Below are 21,027 nucleotides of genomic sequence, written 5' to 3' on the forward strand. Positions count from 1 at the left end.
AAATAAAATGCATTTTGGTTCTTCATAAGTATTCTTTGTATGTGTGTTTCTTATGCCACATTTCGATAAGACTCTCAAAGAAGTGTTTCAAAGCTTAGCAACAGATTGTCAGTAAGCACAGATTGATAAGTATTTCTGTTTGGTTCACCAGAATATCCTGACATTTCAGTCAGTCTCTATAGCTTAATGGCAATTCTCTACATCTCAGTACATGTTGTTTTACTAAGAAAGTCATTGTGTAATACCTTTGGAAACCATCCTAAAGATTACTGATTCCCAAAATAAAATCCTCCCAAGTTCTAGTTGAAATAATGACACCATGTCTTGTCACAAGGGAGTTCTGGTGACCCAGTGGCTAACACACTCACTAAGTGTCAGGTGGACAGTTCAAACATGATCAGTGGCTCCATGAGAGAAGAACTTGGTCTTCTGCTCCCATGCCGAAGACAGCTTAGGAAACCATATGGAGCAGTTCTGCTCTGGAACACATGAAGTCCCTGCGAATCATACATCAGACACTGGCTCCTAACAACCAGGTGTTCTAACAATAACGATTCAGGGGCTCTTGTGCACACATAAACACTCATCAAAACTGAAGTGCAACGGGTAGTGAGGGAGCATTTTACCTTGCCCCTTGAGAGGCCAAAATCACATTCTATATTTCAATACATAATATTTTCACTTCCATTGCTAACCACAAAAGTCCTTTCATTCTCATTGGAGTACCAATCTAATAGTATATTACAAGGATGAATCATATCACTTTGATGTTCCTTATACATTTTCAGGCTAATCAGATGTAGGCACATGGCTTGAGGAACAAAGCTCCAATAATGTTATGAACATTTGAAAGTCTTTTGTAGTCCAAAAATATAATGGACACAATTCAATCCTAGAATGACTATGACAGAGACTGAATCTTCATCATATATTTCTGTCAGCCTGAAGTCAAAACAATACTTATGCAGATTTGTTTTAAAATCTAAGCGACTACTGCTTATGTCTAAATGTGAGGAACATAACCCAGAAATGCCCGCTCAGAGGAAAGAAGGGGGAGAATTAGACAAAATCTTTTTCACAAAAATGGACATCAGGAAATGAGGACCGTGGTCCAGGAGGAATGCCTCGGATCGCCAATGCTTGAAGCCTTGAGAGAGAATCCGGGCAAGTGCAATGAAAGACAGCCCGGGAAGCGATCTCAGGAAGCAAGGCAGAGAGAGGCAGATGATGTTGAAGAGTAGCAGAGAGAACAGAGGTTCAGAGAGAGAACTCCAGAGGTCTGCATCAGGTCCCCTTGACATATTTATCAGAATTCTAGTCAGCACGTGAATCAGAGAGAACCGTCTGAGAAGAGAATGAGTCATCTGAGAGGATTAGAGGTCACAGCACCTGAATGATAAACATGACTGGGAGCAGCGCCTGTTTACCTTAGTCAGACAGAAACATTTTGAAATTCATGGAACAATACCATATACGTTTCTTGTCTCAGTACTGGAGAAAAATTAGTCCTAGAATTAATACTTATAAAAGTGGACCACAGTATCCCAAGCAGCTTAACAACATCTCGGAATAAGTTCCAGATTACTGATAGTAATAACAAAATAGCCAGCACTTAGAAGGTAAAATTCAAAATGTCTGCTTACCAGTAGAAAATCACTAGGCATGCAAATAAACAAAAAAAATCAGACTCACCTAAGCTAAATACAGTATATTGAAATTCTTATTAATAATTTTAAAAATAAGAGGCACAATATTTTATTTTGCCCTGGGCCTCATAGGATGTAGCCAGCCTTCTTTATATATATTACACAGAAAGTATTACTCACTAAAGAATATTTTACTATATTAAACTTACTAAATATTAAAAATATGTATCTCAAGGAAAATACAAAGGCAATCCACAAGTTGAAGGAAAATCTGCCTATTATTGTAGTTGGTGAAAGATTTATATCCACAAACATAAAAAGACCTCTTCAAATTCAACCATCCCAACAAAATAAGTAATTAAAACAGCTATATATAATGTATCAAATGGATACAATGTAACCTATATATGTGTAGATTGCATATATATATAGCCATATCAATATCAATGTATATAAAGAAGCTCATGAAAATTATTCAATGATTATTAATCACCAGGGAAATGCAGTTATTAAAATGGCTGAAAGTAATAAGAATGACCATACCGTGTGTTGGCAAGGTCATGTAAAAACTGGCACTCTTCACACGTGGCTGCTCATGAAAATGGGAGCTTTACAATCACTTGGGGAAATACTGAGCAGTTTTAGAAAGTTCAACATAAAACCTGCCATGGTCTCTAGCCATTCTACTCCTAGGTTCTTGCCTGGTTGAAACAGTAAATGTCCATATAAAGGTATGCACATGAATGTTCCTAACCGATTTATTTGTAAAAGCCACAACCTGGAATCAACCAGATGTCCATTCAACTGATGAATGAAGATACAAGCTGGTGGTACATCCGTACAATGAAATAGCGTGCAGAAAAAAACCCACAAAACCGGATGAGTGGATGAGGTTTTTAACAAAGACAAAAGCAAGAAAACATGAATAATTATGCTGAAAATAATTATGCAGAATAAAAGAAGTAGACAAACAGAAAACTTGCTAAGTACATTTCATTTACATAATTGTCTATAAAATTATGTAGACTAATACGTAATAGAAAATATATATGTAGATCTCAGGGAAAGTACAGTGGGAGCCAGAAGCCAGGAAGCACAAGGGCCAGTGCGATGGATGTATTCACAATCTGGATGGTTGCATGGGAATGCTTGCTCAGTCATGTGTAATCCCCATTCAAGTAACATTCAACTGCATAAAGGGCTATATACAGTCTCATAGCAGAGCTCATGGTTAGAGCAGAGTTTAAGAATGGTGATCAGACAATAGGACTTAGGAACCCAACAGCTTCCCGCACGCCACCCATGAATCTCAGGTGTCTTATTTACAAAGAGACAACATTGGCTGGAATATAATGGTCTCGCACATGTATAAATCATAATAAATAAGTCTCCAGAATCATAATAAGCATCTATATTGCTGGTTTCTGTGTGTTGTGTACTGTACAGTACTGTATGCTCTATCTAAAAAGCTTACTGTATGGTAGTGTACACCTCAACCCGTAGGCAGCAGCATTCAATCTTATATTTCATGCGCCGCTTGAGTGTTATCTCTCCATTTAATTTTCTTTCAAAAATGTTACCACGAAGTGCATCATGGCTCTCAACTGAAGCAAAAATCAATACTAGTGATCGAGCAGCAAGAGGCACAGGAAAGTATTGATTTGGAAATGAAACAAAAGGCTACTAAACAACATGAAGTGGAAAATCAATGGTTAATATTGCTTGAGATTTAGGCATGTCACACTCAACAACACCACAATCCTCAGAAACCACGAAACAACTCTCTGAGCTGTTTAACAGATTGGCTCAACTAGGAACTACAGGCTGCTAAAAATGCCAGAGGGACTTACTCCAGACAGGGAGACGTAGCTGATGACGTGAACTGAGGACCAGCCATGAGAGTCAGCACAGCAAGTACAGCTGCTGAGGTAAGAATCTTGTTGGAAATCTTTAAAGAAAAAGCTGGACCAGACTACTTCCGTGTGCACACAAGGTCCAAGTTACAAAAGGGTCAGTTTCACAGAATGTGCCGGGGTGGCGAAATGTCCTATGGGTTGAGTTGCTAACCGCAATTCCAGCAGTTCGCAACTACCAGTGTCTCCTCATGAGAATGATGAGGATTTTTACCCCTGTAAAGGCTTACAGTCTTGGAAACTGACAAGGGCAGTTCCACTCTTTTCAAATAGGGTCGCTATGAGTTGGAATCAACTCGATGGTTGTGAATTTGGTTTGGAAGGGGGTTTTATTATCTGTTTTACTGTGGACATTCAGTGACTTGGGACTGTGTCTGCCAAAGTTTATTAAATTCGGCATTTGAATCTCTGTGTTTTCTAAATTAATTATACAAATTATGCAACAATAAGCTGTGGGAAATGAAACATAATGGGATCAAAATTATGTTAACAATAATATCAATATCAGAAAAAACACGTCAGAACAAAGACTGCCACGAGCATCAAAAATGCGGGGGAGGGGACACAGGAAGCCACTGAGAGGCTTGATAGTTGTATAAAATATTGAATGCCAGAACAATGATAAGATATGTAAACTCTCATCTAATATACACTTAAAAATAGAAAAGGTGGGGATAGTTATTTTATAATGATCAGACCAAAAAACAAAAGTCACTGCCATTGAGTTGATGCTGCTCCATAAAGACACTAGAGAGCAGGGTAGGATTGCCCTCTGTGAGTTTCCAAGACTAACAATTTATGGGAGTAGAGCACCTCATCTTTCTCCCACTGATAGGCTAGTGGTCTTGAACTAAAGATCACAACCCAACTCCTAACCACTAATACATTAAGAGTGTGTAACAATGCTGGGTTTTTATGATTGAAGGAATGAATTTCATGTGAAGGAGAAAACCTGATAGAACTTTACGGAAACTTTTTTTCGAGTTATAAACAGTCATTTTGATTATACTTTAAAATAATTGATATAACCGGTAGACAGAAAATCCAGTAAGCATATACAAAATTAGTGTGTGTTTATATGTTAAATTTAACATACTCACTGAAATCACTATAAAGTGTGATTCACTTTTTCTTTCAGAAACTAGAAATGAGATCCCTTAAAATAAGGAGGCAGAAAAACAGCTATCATTTGACCCATTTACAAAATTTTCCAGCCAAACCCATTCCAGGCTAGACTAATTTGCATTCCTGTTGCCATTGCCTTATCTGAAGTTCGGATTAGAATGACAAAAATATGATGTTCAAGGGCAACAGCCGAAAGTAGCTTATTGTTTACTCAAGTTCAGTAGCTAAAGCCTTTTGCTACAACTAACATTGCTCTCTCGATACATCATTAGCAGGTGTGCCGGTTTGTCAGCATTCTTAGGAGAAAGTGCAAAGCAATTCAATAGGAACCAAGCAAGAAATATGTGCTTTTAATGTTTTTGTTTTGTTTGTTTGAGGCACACTTGTGCATTAAAGCTGGGAAGCACACATCTAAACGTATGAAGTCAAGAAATTCAACGCTGAGTGTGTGATGGATATAGGGCTGATGGATAGAGTCTTCAGTATTGAGACTCATATATTCAAACAAGTAGAGTTTCTAATTCGATATAAAAATATCATCTGCCTGTTCATAGCTGGAACTGCTCAGAACCTCATCCCCACTGAATGACTAGAGTTGGCTGTGTGCATTGTTTAAGTGGCACTGATGAATACTTTTACAAAGGTGCAGAGAATTGAGGGCTTTTCTCTTCCAATTTGTTCTCCTAAACATTTGTCTTCCCAATGCTTCTAGGAACCAATAGGAATGAATACAATTCTTCTTGTAATTCTTGCCGTCCCTTACAGAAGCACAAGAGCAGTTGGGGAAGACGTAGGAAGGAGAAGGGATTCGGAGGCACCTGTTCATATGAGACACCAGCACCATATGAGACACCAACACCAACTCAAGAGGGAATCATTTAAGTCCGAGGTTAGAAAGTAGGAAATACTACTCCAAAAAAATCAAGGTGAAGGTTTCATGAAGGACAGTGTAGAATTTAGTCTAGAATTTAGAGTTTAGCTGCAACCAGATATATGTATACTGAAAGCTAAAGCTCCCACATGTTTAAAGCAGAAGTGGCACCTCTCTAGCAATTTTATTTATCAAGGCTTAAAAAAAAAGCTAGTTCACAACAAGTTCCTCAAAGACTCTTTAACAGTATCTCATTATCATTTTACAATACAGCTAGAGCAATTGATCGTTTCACATTGAAAAATAAGGGGAAGCCCTTCTGAGGGCAAGTCCTCCTATGTTCTGTTTCCATCAAGACATTTAACATATTGATGTAATGGGCACTTATTGAGCAGCAGAGTGGGCTATATGCTGGGATAGTAACCACATGGTCCCCAGTTGGACACCACTGGCTTCTTCACAGGAGAAAGATGAGGTTTTCTACTTCCCTAAGATTTACATTTCCAGAACCCCACAGGAGAAGTTCAACCCTTTCCTACCACATCCAAATGAGTGAGAATCAACCGAATCATCGTGAGCTTGGTTTTGGAGTTTACTTCATCCCAGGTTCTTTTCTGGGCCCAAATTCTCACAACCAAACTCACTGCCACTGAGTCCATGCCAGCTCTTGCCAACCGGCCTAGCTCAAACTCATGCAGGTTTAGTGCCAGACCAATGCCCTGAAGTGGTGTAACAACAATGTGAGTCACACAATTTAAAGCATCTCTATTGTATATAAAATTTATGTACACCATACTGATGTCTTTTATGTTGTACAGCAGCATCATGAAAAAGTTTAAGATATTGGGAGAATTGCCAAAATGTGACCCAGAAACATGAAGTAACCTCATGTTGGTAGAGAAATGACGCTAGTAGATTGACTGGACCCCAGGTTGCCACAAACCTTCAATTTGTGAAAACATCTGATCTGCGAGTTGCCATAAAGCAAAGCCAAATAAAATGAAGGATGTCTGTCATGAGTTCCCAGCAATGAAAGTATTCAAAAAGAGAGTGGGTGGTTATCTGTTAGGAGAATTGGATAGAAAATGCCTACTTCATGTGTTCTCATTTAAGGATTATTCCAGGTTTACATATTTTTTTAAAAAAATCACTTCTTTGCAGCGCATCATGGAATAAGGTAGTGAAGCTTTCCACGTAAGGGGACTGTGCTGAAGTGGGGAAGCTGAAAATATTTCTAGAGCCATTTTGCAAGAAATCACAAGTTTGGAAGCTACAGGTCGGTGGTAAGTGGTAAGTGGTAAGGCTGATGGCAGTCTGTAGCCAGCTATGGGCGTACATGAAACCCTAGCTAAGAAGTCTGCATGTTAAATAACAATGAGGTCGTACATCCATTTCTGTTTGGCTTTGTCAAGTCAGAAGTGATATGGCACTGTGAAACTGAAGAGACACCATCAACAGCTAAGAGAAGCCAGCTATGATTCTGCACATAGTGATGCTTGGCAAAAGTGCATTTCAATTTTGTAACCTAACAAGAGTACTCGATGTTCTTTAACATAACTCAATTCAAATGGTCAAGCTTTTCTACAGAAAATGTAAGCATTTACATACATGTGTGTACGCAATGTAAGCAGATATGGGATGTAAAGCTTTAGCAAGGCTTTCTAAAAGTTTTGACTTTAGGTGAAACCAAGAGCATTCCTACCGGCATGTCCGTGCGGGGTCATTTAAATAGTATTTTAATCAAGCTCACTTTGTTGCTTCATGAAGGGAAGAAAGGTAATAAGATCATTAATGGAAAACAACAAAGTTCCAAATTCCGACCAACATTTTCCTGAAATGTGCTCATGCAGTTAAAACAAATTAATAGCTACCTAATCAACTCATAGACGTTTAACTTTCAAAGGCCACTTTTTCTTTTCAAGATTACCTTTCTGATGAATAACAACAACAGAAACTTGAAAGACACACTTCCACTAACTTATGTATAATGGTGTGAAATCCTCAAAGGGAATATCAATTTAAAAAAATAAAGTTTAGTTATGATGATTACTGATTTATAGGTAAAGCTAGCTTGTTTAAAGTAAGCACTGCATGGATATAAACTATGCCAAGCCCCACCCCCAAAAAAATTGCAATTGAGTTGGTTCTGACTAATAGCAACTGTACAGGACAGAAAAGAACTGTCTTTTTAGTCTCTGAGACAACTGTCGATATTTACAGGAATAGACATCCTCAACTTTCTACTGTGGAGTGGCTGGTGGATTCAAACCACTGACTTTGGCAGCAACAAACCAATGCATAACTAACCACACCACCAGGGCTCCCCTGTATAGCTATAGATAAGGAAAAAGAGATTGAGGTGCAATTCTCATTTCTCTAAACAGCTATCATTATGTGCGTGTGCACTGAGATATATGAAGCAATTAATTGGATCTAAAAAGTCTCTTATAACACCTAGGTACTATAATTTACATTTTATATTTTTAAGGAATTATACAAGTATATGTCACTGAATTTTAATCATGGGATGTGATGAAACATTTTATAAAACCATACTTGAAAAAACAGTTTAACCATTTCCAGTTGAAAAATTAATTGCATGCTACTGATAAACAAGCAAAATGTCAGAATGACACTCTATCATATAAAAGGGAAAGAAAGCTATATTCTGTGTTTGATCTAAGAACTTCCAATACACATGATCTATTCCTACATTTAGCCTAAACCATGTTATAAACAAAGAAGACAGGGGTCTGAGGACGCGTGCGCTCTCTTAGTCAATAAACAATAGATGGAATGTGATTCTAAAATCTACATTTTGGGGGCTCTTAAAATGTCTTTGCTTTGCGATGCGGCTTTGCTTAAGCCAACCAAACCAGTCACCATCTAGCTGACCCCCCCTCGTGGTGGCCCCAGGTGTTACCGAGTACCACTGCTCTCCACAGGGTTTGCCACACACGATGGCCAAGTCTCTCCTCTGCGGCACTTGTGGGTGGGTTTGAACCACCAACCTTTTGGTTCGTAGGAGGGGTAAACCATTGGAGCCATTATGCTTTTCCTATACATACATATATTTATTATATGCATTTTTATGCAAAATACTTGCTCTGCCCGTGCATCTGTTGAAAACGGCCCTACTTCAAGGCCTAGCTTAAAATCTTTTGGGGGGGACATGATCCCTTTTTCTTGTAATGAATCAGTCTGCATGGTCCTTGATTTGAATTCCATTCTAAAACCATTTTTAAAACCCCAAACAGCAGCAAATGCATACCTCTGCAGGGAGAAATGTCAGCGTTAACTTCCGGTGCCAATCTCGTGAAAGGCTTTGGAGCAGATGGCAGACGTTTCCTGGGCGGAACTCGGGTTGTTCTGATCCTGAAGGCCGTGTTCCTGCCTTGCCCCATTCCTGGAATACTGACAAATCCTCGCTGCGAAAAGCCTTTCCTGTCTCACCTGGGAAAACCCTCTTCGTGGGTGACAGTCACACACCGGCCACTCGGAGGTCTCTGAGTAAGTCCTGAGTCTGCCTCCCGTTGCACTGTACTGGGAGAACCACTGTTCCTGTCGCTCTCGCCATTAAAGGTAGGATCTGTACTCCATGAGGCCGTCCAAGAAAGTGAAAACGTTAAATAAAATTGGAACTGAAATAAAGAACCCTCAGATCCCAGAGAGGACAGCACACACTAGATCACAACCACACTAAGGGCTGTCGTGACAATGAACTACTCCCACACGGCCTCCGTGTGAGCACTCGATGCTTCCCAGTCAGGGATCAAATGGACGCGTCTGCACATTCATGAAAGCAGACGAGATCCACAGAGCGCTGCTCGGGGACACCAAGCACAGGGCAGACCCCAGCCCCGTGGAGGGGCGCTCCTGCAGGCCTGACTCTGAGATGGTGGGATTTGGAGGAAGCTTCGCGGTGGACCTAGAGAGTCTGGATCTGAGGCAAAGGGGGGCCAGGCCCTCCTCTCACCAGCTCTGGGCATGCGCTGACAGAGCAAATCTCTGGACCCGGTTTCTCAGTTGACATACACAAACGAAGACGTTGGGGGAGATAATGTCTACCTAAGAAAGGTAGGATCATTCTATGATCTCAGATGCTGCTTTGAGACTTTATCTGACACTTGGTAGAGATTCATTTCTGCCCTGGTCTTTTGCCATCTATCGTTACTGCAACTTTTTATAGGAATTTAAATTAGAGTCATTCATCTCCAAATCTTTCGTGTAATTGGAAATATTCGGGCAGGGAGGTGGACAGTTGGTCCAGAGGACGCCCTCCATCTTCTGTCTCCTGCTTCATCCTCCACAAAAGTCCCCACATCACTCCACTCCACACACTTGCTCCATCACAACACCCTAGACGTGACCCTTTCCTCATCCGTGGAAATGACAAGGACTCCACGTGCTCCCCCTCACACAGGTCCACTGTCTTCCCAAACATGGGAACATTCCATACCTGCCTCTTTCCACAAAGCACCACAGGTCTAGAAAGAACACCAGAACATGCCCCCCCCCTACACACACACACACTTTCCTGCACCCTCTGCTACTTCTCTTCCAGTCCGGAATATGGGAATGGTGACTGCAAAAACCCTACTGGTGGCCGCCATCATGCAAACCCTAATGGTGGCCGCCATCATGCAAGCACTGTTCACTGTGTCAAGCAGAACACTGAGTAGATGTTGCCGCACATTATCCTGAGAAAAGCCCTTTGTGCCAATTATCGTTACGCTAATCTCACGCACGCCTATGAGACTCCATCAAATGATTAAATTGGCAATAGTCACACACTACGTTGTAAATATGGGTTTGTTCCTTGTGTCCAAGACAGCTGGATAAAGTCACAGATAATGGCAGCATTGTAATTTATCCCCCGGTCACAGAGGGATCTTCTGATTCATGAATTTGACTGGGCCTATTACAAATGGGATAAGAAGATGAGGGCTAATATCTTTTTTATAAGTGCAGAGAGTGTATGTGCTTGTTAAGGGGAGAGAGAAAATAAGGAAAAGCTATCCAATGACACACTGGGACTTTCTCAGAGAACAATTGCTCAGAATAACAAAGGCTGAGATCTAACATACCCAGAATTTGCCTAAACAAACAAAATAACTCACTGTCATTGAGTCGCTCTGACTTAGGGTGACCCTCTGGGGAATGGTAGAACTGCCCCTGTGGGATTCCGAGACTGTAACTCCGAGATTGCAAAGCAAACCAGCAACACAAACTCTTTGCCAGTGAATCAATTCTGACTCATCGCGACCCTACAGGACAATGTAAAACTATCCCTGTGGGTTTCTTAGCCTGTAAGTCTTCACCCAGAGTAGAAAGCCTCATTTCTCTCTTACACAGCAAGGAGACGTAAGAGGGAAACAGTTTTGTTATGTTTCTTTGCTCTTGTTTTTAACATATCCCTTACCCAAATTCTTGACTTCCTACTAAGAAAAATTATGTGAACTAGATACTATATAAATGGTTTTGATGCAATGATTTCCACATAAATTCATTATGCACATTTTTCAGAAAGTGTTTTAGAAAGGAAGGGAAATGATCCTCACCCTTATTGTTTACCACTTAACACTATACAGTATTTGGACATCAAAAAAGGCTTAGTAAAAGCTAATTAAGAATACGACATTCTTAACTGGATACTTCTCTTAACAGGAAGAAAGAAAATTCCTAGGCTTTGCAATTATGTGGGCCATAGAACAAGTGAAGTGAAATGGGTTAAACATGGTATGACTCACTACAAAACCAAAACAAACAAGCAAACTCCCCTGCCATTAAGTGAATTCTGACTCCTACCAACCCTATGTGGGGTTCCCTGGGCCTTACCCCTTTATGGGGCTAAATAGCATTATCTTTCTCCCTTGGAGCAGCTGGTGGATTTGAACCACTGACCACGTGGCCAGCAATCCAAGACTTACCCCAAAAGACATCAAAGCTCCCTGATGTTCCCCAAATGCCCTAAATTTGCTATTCTTTGGTGTAAGGGAGAATTAATTTGCAGAAAGCAATGAAGTTGTCTGTTCCCAAATTCGTTCTGAAAATTTAGGGAACAAAATCTAAAGTTTGATGTGACTAGGGTGATATAAAGAACACTGAGGCATAATCACTTATAAGCAGTGGCCCACGGTAGCCATAGTATCCCATAGTTCTTTATTAAGAGGGACATAAAAGTAGTTGGACAACCCGCATCAGAGGATGCTACATTAATCTCCTACCTTATTTTTAATAGTGTGGAAAATCATCAAAGAATCAGTGTAAAAAGGATGGGGCATGTTCAAATATTGGGATATCTGACTATATAAAAAAATGAATTTTGTTCTGAGAACATGACAAGTCATTACATTAAAGCAGGCAAGTGACAAGTTGATAGGCTTATATATCTTTCAGGTTGCTGCAGTTGGGGATGTGACTCATGCAGTTGAAATTGATTTTGTGGCCAGGCTATAGATGATAGTGTCTTTCTTTGAGTTGGGAGCAGTGTGACAGTGACAAATGCATGGATGTGAGCAGTATGAAGAGGTAGAAAGGAATGATTTTAATAGAAGTTCACTCTTTGAATTTTCTGCTGCTATGTTTATAACCTACCTTTGCATCTTTTCAAAGGGTATTTTAAAGAATTCATCTGTCATCAGTTCTGTTGTCCATGACTTCTTTAAGCACATCTTCCCTTTCTTGAATGAAATTGAACTACATTGTGCTTGAATTCTATGGAAGGCAAAGGTTTTGCTATTGCATTGATTATGCTTCATTGTCATTACTTGTTCATGGGATCAGGTTGTGGTGGTAGGCAGCAGAAGAATGGCCCCTGAGACATGCCCACATTCTAATCTCTGAAACCAGTGAATGTGCCACCTCCCATGGCAATGAGACTGCAGAGGAGATTAAATTAGGAACCTAGAGCTGAGAATTTTTAAATTGACCAGGTGCAACCATTGCAATAAAAAAGATTCTTAAAAGTGGGGGCGGAATGAGAGGGGTATCCGACTATGGAATAATTGTCAGAGAAGTGCACATCGCTGCCTTTGTCACTGGAAGATGGACGAGGGCCATGAGGCTAAGCATCTGAGTGGTTTCTAGGAGCTCGAAGGACAAGTACAAGAATTCTCTTCTCTAAATATCCAGACAGGAAAATAGCCGTATTGACGTTAGCTCAGAAAATACATGTCATATGTTTAGCCTATAGAACGATCTTCTTCAAAGTGGGAACTGATTCAATCAGTGGCTTTGTGGCCAGTTGTTTTAGCAGCAGTAGGAAATTAATCTTCTTTTCCTGGATTATTATCATCTCTAGGTAAGGACTGTAGCTTCTTTGACTCCTCGGATCTCTTCATTTTGAAGGGGATTTCAGTGCATACAAAAGTCCCTCATAACCTGTTCGGTCATGGTGGTTTTTTGGTTGTTTTTATTTTATTGGGGGTTCATACAACTCGTATCACAATCCACACATACATCAATTGTATAAAGCACATTTGTACATTCATTACCCTCATCATTCTCAAAACATTTGCTCTCCACATAAGCCCCTGGCATCAGCTCCTCATTTTTTTCCTTCCCTCCCCGCTCCCTCCTCCCTCATGGACCCTTGATAATTTATAAATTCTTATTTTGTCATCTCTTACACTGTCTGATATCTCCCTTCACCCACTTTTCTGTTGTCCGTCCCCCAGGGAGAAGGGCACATGTAGATCCTTGTAATTGGTTCTCCCTCTCTACCCCACCCTCCCTCCACCCTCCAAGTATCACCACTCTCACCACTGGTCCTGCAGGGTTCATTCATCCTGGATTCCCTGTGTTTCCAGTTCCTATCTGTACCAGTGTATAGCCTCTGGTCTAGCCAGAGTTGTAAGGTAGAATTAGGATTATGATAGTGGGTGTGGGGAGGAAGCATTTAGGAACTATAAGAAAGTTGTACGTTTCATCATTGCTACATTGCACCCTGACTGGCTTGTCTCCTCCCCGAGACCCTTCTGTAAGGGATCTCCAGTTGTCTACAGATGGGCTTTGGGTCCTCACTCTGCACTCACCCACCTTCACAATGATATGATTTTTTTTGTTGTTCTTTGATGCCTGATACCTGATCCCTTCGACACCTTGTGATCACACAGGCTGGTGTGCTTCTTCCATGTGGGCTTTGTTGCTTCTGAGCTAGAAGGCCACTTGTTTACCTTCAAGCCTTTAAGACCCCAGACGCTATATCTTTTGATAGCAGGCACCATCAGTTTTCTTCGCCACATTTGCTTATGCACCTTCGGCGATCGTGATGGGAAGGTAAGCATCATGGAATGCCAATTTAATAGAACAAAGTATTCTTGCATTGAGGTAGTACTTGAGTGGAGGCCCAATGTCCGTCTACTACCTTAATACTAAACTTATAAATACATGCACATAAATCTATTTCCCCATCCTCAAACATATTTACATATGTACATGCCTTTATTTAGACCTCTATAAATGCCCTTTGTCTCCCAGCTCTTTCCTCTATTTCCTTTTACTTTCCTCTTGTCCCACTATTATGCTCAGCCTTCATTTGGGTTACAGTAATTCCTCTCGGTTACATTACCCTTGATCACACCCTACCAGGCCTCCTACACACTCCTCACTTTGGATTTGGGTCATTTGTTGTTCCCTTGTCCCTGGGTTTGTTAACACCACTTCCTTTACCCCCACCTCCTCCTCTCCCATGTCCCCCCGCAAGCGTCAGTCCCGTTGTTTTCTCCTCCCAATCGTTCATCCAGCCTATCTTTGTTCTGTCATTTTGCTAGCACTCTGCTCCCCACTTGCAGAAATATGAAAAGATATTTAAGAAACAATGTTAATATGAATACGCTTCATTTGCATTTGGAATAACCCTTTTTAGCTTTTCCTTTTTAAAGTGATTGATTATGCCTTGGTTCAGCTGCACAGTGGTGACAGAGTGAGTTATGCACTCGGCTGGTAATGGTAAGGTCAACTCACTACCCTCTCTGCAGGAGAAAGATGAAGCTTTCTATCCCCTTAAACAGCTACAGCTTCAGAACTCACAGGGACAGTGTGAGCCTGTCCTCCAGGCCCTCTATGAGTTGCATTGGACTGGTTGGCCATAGATTAGGTGACTCAACTGAGATTTATTAGCCCCTGAACTCCAGTCTTGGAACCTCACAGGGACAGTGCTACCCTGTCCTACAAGCTCACGATGAGTCACCATTGACCAGATGGCAGTGACTTTGGTTTTGATTTTTCTTCTCATTGGAAAGCGTCTATGTTGTATATATGGAAGAAAACACAGAAAATAAAAATAGTTTCATGAGTAGTAACATTGTAAATGTCCCTTTATATGAGTGTTCTACTGAGACTTTGTTTTGCTTGCTGTTACTTCTAATTTAAAAAGTACCACATGGGTCTTCGATTTCTAAATCTTGGTAAATGGTATTTTAAGCCAAAAACTCATTGACATCAAATCAATTCTAACTCATAGTTACCCTATGTAGGGTTTTCAGGCGTGTAAAATTTTATGGGACCCAATGCCCTCGCTGGTCTCCGGTGGAAAGGCTAGTGAGCGTGAACCACCCACCTTGTGGTTAACAGTTCAACCCCCAGCCAGAGTACCACCAGAGTCACTTCATAGTGGCTTCGAGATGATAATTTACTTCAACACTCCTTCCAGGTCCAGGAGAATGGAATCGAAACCCAGGTTTGCTCAAAGTTCAAGGAAGAAAGATCAAAAACACAAAGTCCTGCCATCATGCTCACTTCTATTGTTGTGAACTTGAAGAAGATAATGACACTTGTATTTTGATATTTTCCTATGCATTTATAATGCATTATATCACTTACCATATATACCTGCTTATGGTCCTTATTACTAATCAATTTTCATTCTCCAATTGTGCTATCATTATTTTACTTAATAATGTACTTAATAAGTTTCTCTTCACTTTAAGATTTAAACAAATACAAGGAAGATAAAGAAGAATGACTCCACCCAATTATTAGCAGTTATGTAATTAATTGAGACTATCAGCTATATTTCCACTTCTTTACTTTGGTAGCAACTGCCTTTTGATTTTTAGCTCATTTTGCATTTTAACCATCATGAACTTAGTAAAGAAAGAGGGAAAATATTGACTTTACTATAACCTAAAACAACACAATACAAATGATAATAAAATAGTTTTTCCCTATTTAAGCTCCATTTAAAGAATAGACAAGGGGGTATTCCCCCACAAAAAACTGATTGTTTTTCAAAGCTATGTATTTAAAGTTTTTTACAAAACAACCTTATCACCTGCAAAATACTCTCCATTACTTCAGTACATTTGTCAAATCTGTGATTCCATTCTTGGAGACATTTTTCAAACTCATCTGTTTGGATGGCTGATAGCACCTCCCTCATTTTTGTCTTCACTTTTCTACATCACCATATTACTGTCCTTTCATGCCCCTCGTCCTTCATGGAACCAAAATTAAGTCTCACGGAGTGAGGTCTGGTGAGTAAGGTGCACGGGGCAAAAAAGGCATGCTGTTTTTTTTGCCAAAAACAGGCTTACTGAGATGGCTGCATGAGCAGGTGCATTGTCAGTGCTGGCAAAACCAGCCCCCTGTCTGCCATGAACCAGGTCTTTTTTGGTTGCAGTTAAGCAAACTTTTCAGAATAACTCAAAAGAAAGCTTGATTAACAGTCTGACCTGGTGGAATGAACTCCAAATGCACTACAAGTAAACATTTTGGTCCGCTCAGGAAGTTGCCAGACATCCAGAATGTGGTTTGTCATCAGTCGATAATTCATCTTCTTTTGAAAGAGTAAACCACTTGTACAGTTGAGTTTTTCCCATAGTGCTGTCCACCATTACAATGTTGGGTACATATGTTGAACATCCAAATCACTAAGCTGTGTCCAATATCACAAGAGTTCATGCAGCATTTTTCCTGAGCAGGAAACAAAATCCCAGAGCTGCACGCTGTTCTCTTAAATCAGCCACCACCAATAAAGAGGTTCAAGCAAAACTGCTGTCATGAAAAAAATTCACTGTAACCAGAGAGAACCTTCCCCAGTTATGCCACTGAGTGCACTAACTCAGAGGGAGTTGCTTGATGCTTGCCTAGCCCACCCTGTGGAGATTTTTTCTGTGTTTTTTTTTTTCCTTGGGAGGGGGTGTACCCCCTCATACATTCTATCAGTGTAGAAATTTATTTCAAATTGTTATATCTAGAGCTATTAAAATAATTTCCTTAACCAACAATGCTGCTATTCATATTCGGTTCTGGAATTCCTTTAATTGTGGCCTAAATGTACCTCTTATTTTCATAATTTTGATATGACTATATATGTTAGATAACTATGTTCCATTAATCTTCACCAGCCTTTTTACAAAGTACATTTACTAATAATTTTCAAAGATTGCTTTGAATTTTTTTACCATTTTTGAAGACTGACTTTGATAGCCTTTCAAATTTCTTGAGTCCTTTATAAATACAAAATAAAGTCATAATTTTCAGCACTTAATTCCATCAGGAGCACATTATGCAGTTCTCCTTCAGTTCCTTCTGTATTTCATCCTCTTGTTCATTCATTCACGGTTGGTTTTGTAAACTATAAATGGTTTGTGCTTGTCCCAGACATGAATATCTAACATGTCCTCTTAGAGCCAGGTGAAATAGAATTACACTTATTTGAAAAGACACTGAATCTCAAACACAACTGTCCAGGAGAAGTGAACCTAGCAATTAAAATGTGGAAGATGATGAGGGATCAATTAATAGAAAGTTATCCTTTTAAGCTTTGGACCAAACACTGGTGAGGGTAATATCTGACACTCAACATTCAGAAGACTGAAGAGTGGTTGTTGGTTGCTGTCAGTCAAATCGATGGCAATGTCAAAGCAGCAGAATAGAACTGCTTCATGGGGTTTTTAGGGCTATGATACTTCAGAAATATAGTCAGAACTTACTTCCAATTTGTCTTTGATGAGTTTGAACTGACAACCGCTCAGTTCGTAGTTCAGCACTTCACTATGTGCACCATCTAGGGACCCCAACAGAAGAGTGGAGGGATGGATTTGAGAGAAAAGTGTAGGGTATCTAGATCCATCCTATCACACAAATGCTCCAGTGAATCTTAAATAATTTTATTTATGCACTTTTCGGGGTGGAGGAAACTAAGTGTGCATACACTCTGGTGTGTCTGGAAGATGTATCCTAAAACAGCACTAAGGAAACAGGATTTTCTGTGAAATCTTACTTTGATCCTACTCATAATTTTACTCAATAATCCATTGTGTGTATGTAACAAACTATTTTAAATGAATTACCAAAACAAATATTGATGGTGATGCACAAAGGCATATCAGTGTACCCGATGGGTTTTCATATGTTTATATGCTACTCTATTTTCCCAGGTAGCAATATCCATTGACAAAACATGTCAGTTACAAAAAAACCCAACAAAAACATGTGTCATTGAGGAAAACACTAGTAGTCCTTGATCATTTTTCTCATTAGGTGCTCATGTCACAAAATCAAACTCATATAAATAGTTTGTCTTTCCCCCCCAATCACTCCCTACCCTCAAAGTACAAAGTTTAATAGTAACAAAGTCACCTTAAGGAGTTGTGTTTTATCATTATACTTGCTTACATTTCAAAGTTCTCTTTTTGATGTTAACTGCATTACAATTTGATTTTGTCCTGCTTATTCATCATCTCCTTTCCCAACAATTTTTACAGATCATAATCACAGATTTGGGGTCTTAATATTCAGCCATTCTCATGAATATTAAAAATCATGAGAAAATAATTTTCTGAATATTTGCGTCAGATAGCGTCCTTTCTAGTTCTTGCTGTAAAGTATAGAAAGTTGATCTCGCAGTGGAGGCATGACTGTGCCTGCTATCTGATTGGAAATCATGTTCATTTGAAGAAGAACAACAATAAGTAATTAAACGACACCAGGTCCTTCCACATACATTGAAGAGTATTTTTCTGTTTATTTATTTGTTTATTTGTTGTTTGGGTCGCTGGTGGTAGTGGGGAATCCATATTGGGAATCTATATTCATGAGCCTTCCAAAATTAGTTAAATTTAGAAATTATAGAATAGTATCATTAATACTACATACAAGTAATTTTTTTTCTGAAGATGATCCAAACATGGTTGCAGTGTTACATCCATAAAGAATAACCCAAATTCAACCTGAATTCAGAAGCAGAAACGGAGCAAAGGGTATCATTCCTAAGATCTGATGGAACTTGGCTGAAAGCTGAGAATACAAGAAAGATATTTACTTCTACTTCATTGACTATGCAGAGACGATTGACTGTGTCGATCATAACACACTGTGGATAACATTGTGAATAACAGAGCTTCCAAAACTCTCATTGTGATCATGCAAAGCCTGTTCACAGAGCAAGAGACAGCTTAGAACAGAAGAGGGGATACTGTGTGGTTTAAAAGGAGGAAATATGTGCTTAGAGGTTTTTTTTCCTTTCAATACATATTCAATCTGTGTGCTATTCAATCTGTATGCTAGGCAAATAATCTGAGAAACTGGACTCTACGAAGAAGAACGCAGAATCAATATTGTAGGAAGACTCGTTTCCAAATCTCAGGATGCGGATGACATCATCTCACGGACTGAAAGTGCAGATGTCTTGGAGTATGCACCCAAGAAGACCAAAGACTAAAATCTGCAATGTGAATTATACCTGAACCAAAACCCTCCCGACCGAACAGATGAGCAACCTCACAAGAAACAGAAAAGATTAACGTTCCCAAGGAGTCCACTTTATATGATTTCATGATCAACACCAATAGAAAGAGCAGTCAAGAAACCAAATGATGTATTGCAGAGCTGCTGCAGAAGACCTTTGTGTTTAAAAGGCAAGTTGCCATTTTAAAAACTTAGATGATGTGACTCAAGCCAAGCCGTTTTCACTTTGGAAAGCTGGGCAAAGAATAAGGAAGACCAAAGAACAATGGACGCCTTTGAATTATGGGGCTGGAAACGAATAGTCGGTCTGTCCTGCGTTGCCAGAAGAATGCACAGACCTGGGTGAGAGTAAGTAGTCCCAGGATGGTCTTGGAATAATGGGAACATTTCATGTCACATTCTTCAGACACGTCATCAGGAGGGACAAGTCACTGGAGAAGAGCCACACGCGTGGTTGTGTAGAGGATCAGGACGAGAGAAAGCCCCTCAAGAAAAGGGGTTAACATCATGGCTCAAACAGTGAGCTCAAATATCGAATAACAGGATGAGGCACAACTGGGCAGTATTTTATTCTGCTGTCTCTCAGAATGGAAGGGACTATATCTACCTAACATCAGAGCCACACAGAAAGATCAGAAATATGAAGGTAATAAGCGATGATCCAAATCATCCCGTGCCTTCTAGGCCAGAATTCCAAATCAATTTATATAAATTTTCCTGGAAACCAGACGATGTTCTGGGAGATGTGTTGCTATGTGTTAGGTGAAAGGAGGTTTCTTATCAATAGACACTTGCATGCTGTAGGCTTTTACAGAGGCCCAGAGTTTATTCCTGATCATTGTTATGCAGATTACACTTGATTATTTACATAGCATGTTCACATGACTCGTCTCCTTTGATTCTTATGTGGCAGGGAAAACAGAGAATGACATTATATTGCTTAAAAAATAAAAATGCTAGTGAGGACAGCAATGGTTCTAGTCTGAGCTCTCTGTACCAATGCAACTCCCAGGTATTAGAGAAACAGAGTGGGAGGCTAAGGTAGTCCCAGAACCAGACGGTATCATTACATTCAAGTAGGAAAATTCTCATTTCTCCTCTGAATTAGTCTGGACTCCCTGGGGTGTTTCTGATTAAGAACGGACCTACTTCCCAGTGATTGAAGCCTGAAGGATGTCTGCAGTCTCATCTTTTTTGTAAACTTTTAATAGCCAAGTCAAAATTAGACCACACACAGACCTCTGCAGTGCTCTTTATTTGGTACACCCACCAATTTTTAATATTCTGGAAAGCAGTTTGATAATCAGTCACTTATGTGTTGTTAACAACCGCCAAGGAATGAATTTGGAGAATGAAAGAGTCACCCAATTTTTTTATAGAAGCATACAAAAGTCTTAGAAATAATTCCAACTGGCAGTATTAACACTATAATAGCATGACACATATACTACATAAAAGATGTCAATGTAGAAATCATTATGAAGAAGAATATCCATCTTGTGTGGAGCTTTATTATAAATTAGAGCTGAAAATAAGTGTATCCTGTAGATAATGTCCCAAAAGATCAAGGCAAATAAAAAGCTGGCCAAGAATTTTCTCCTAATAAACCCCAAGACTTACAAGCACATATAGAGCTAGATACTTGATAATAACCTATATATCCCCAAAACTCTCACTATTTGTGAATATTGCTTTTCTTTCTATAGCCAAGGGAGTAGTGACCAAGTATGGAATAAAAATGAGCTAACATTTTCTCACAGTCTCTAACCTCTGAGAG

At 39.7% G+C, this 21,027-nt stretch overlaps 1 protein-coding gene across 4 annotated transcripts in view; it reads right to left on the minus strand.

Moving 5' to 3' along the window:
* Positions 1–21,027, minus strand: part of FGF14 (fibroblast growth factor 14) — a 780,497-nt gene that overhangs the window by 216,497 nt on the left and 542,973 nt on the right. The window contains exon 2 of one of the 4 annotated variants that reach the window (XM_004704291.3): positions 422–432. The exons of the other annotated variants lie outside the window; for them this stretch is intronic. Coding sequence (XP_004704348.1) covers positions 422–432 — 11 coding nt within the window. The remainder of the gene's footprint in view (positions 1–421; positions 433–21,027) is intronic. 4 annotated transcript variants of the gene reach the window in all.

The sequence above is a fragment of the Echinops telfairi genome, unplaced genomic scaffold (genome assembly GCF_000313985.2).
Source record: "Echinops telfairi isolate 266 unplaced genomic scaffold, ASM31398v2 ScPeMD7_7467;HRSCAF=8505_0, whole genome shotgun sequence".
NCBI lineage: Eukaryota > Metazoa > Chordata > Mammalia > Afrosoricida > Tenrecidae > Echinops > Echinops telfairi.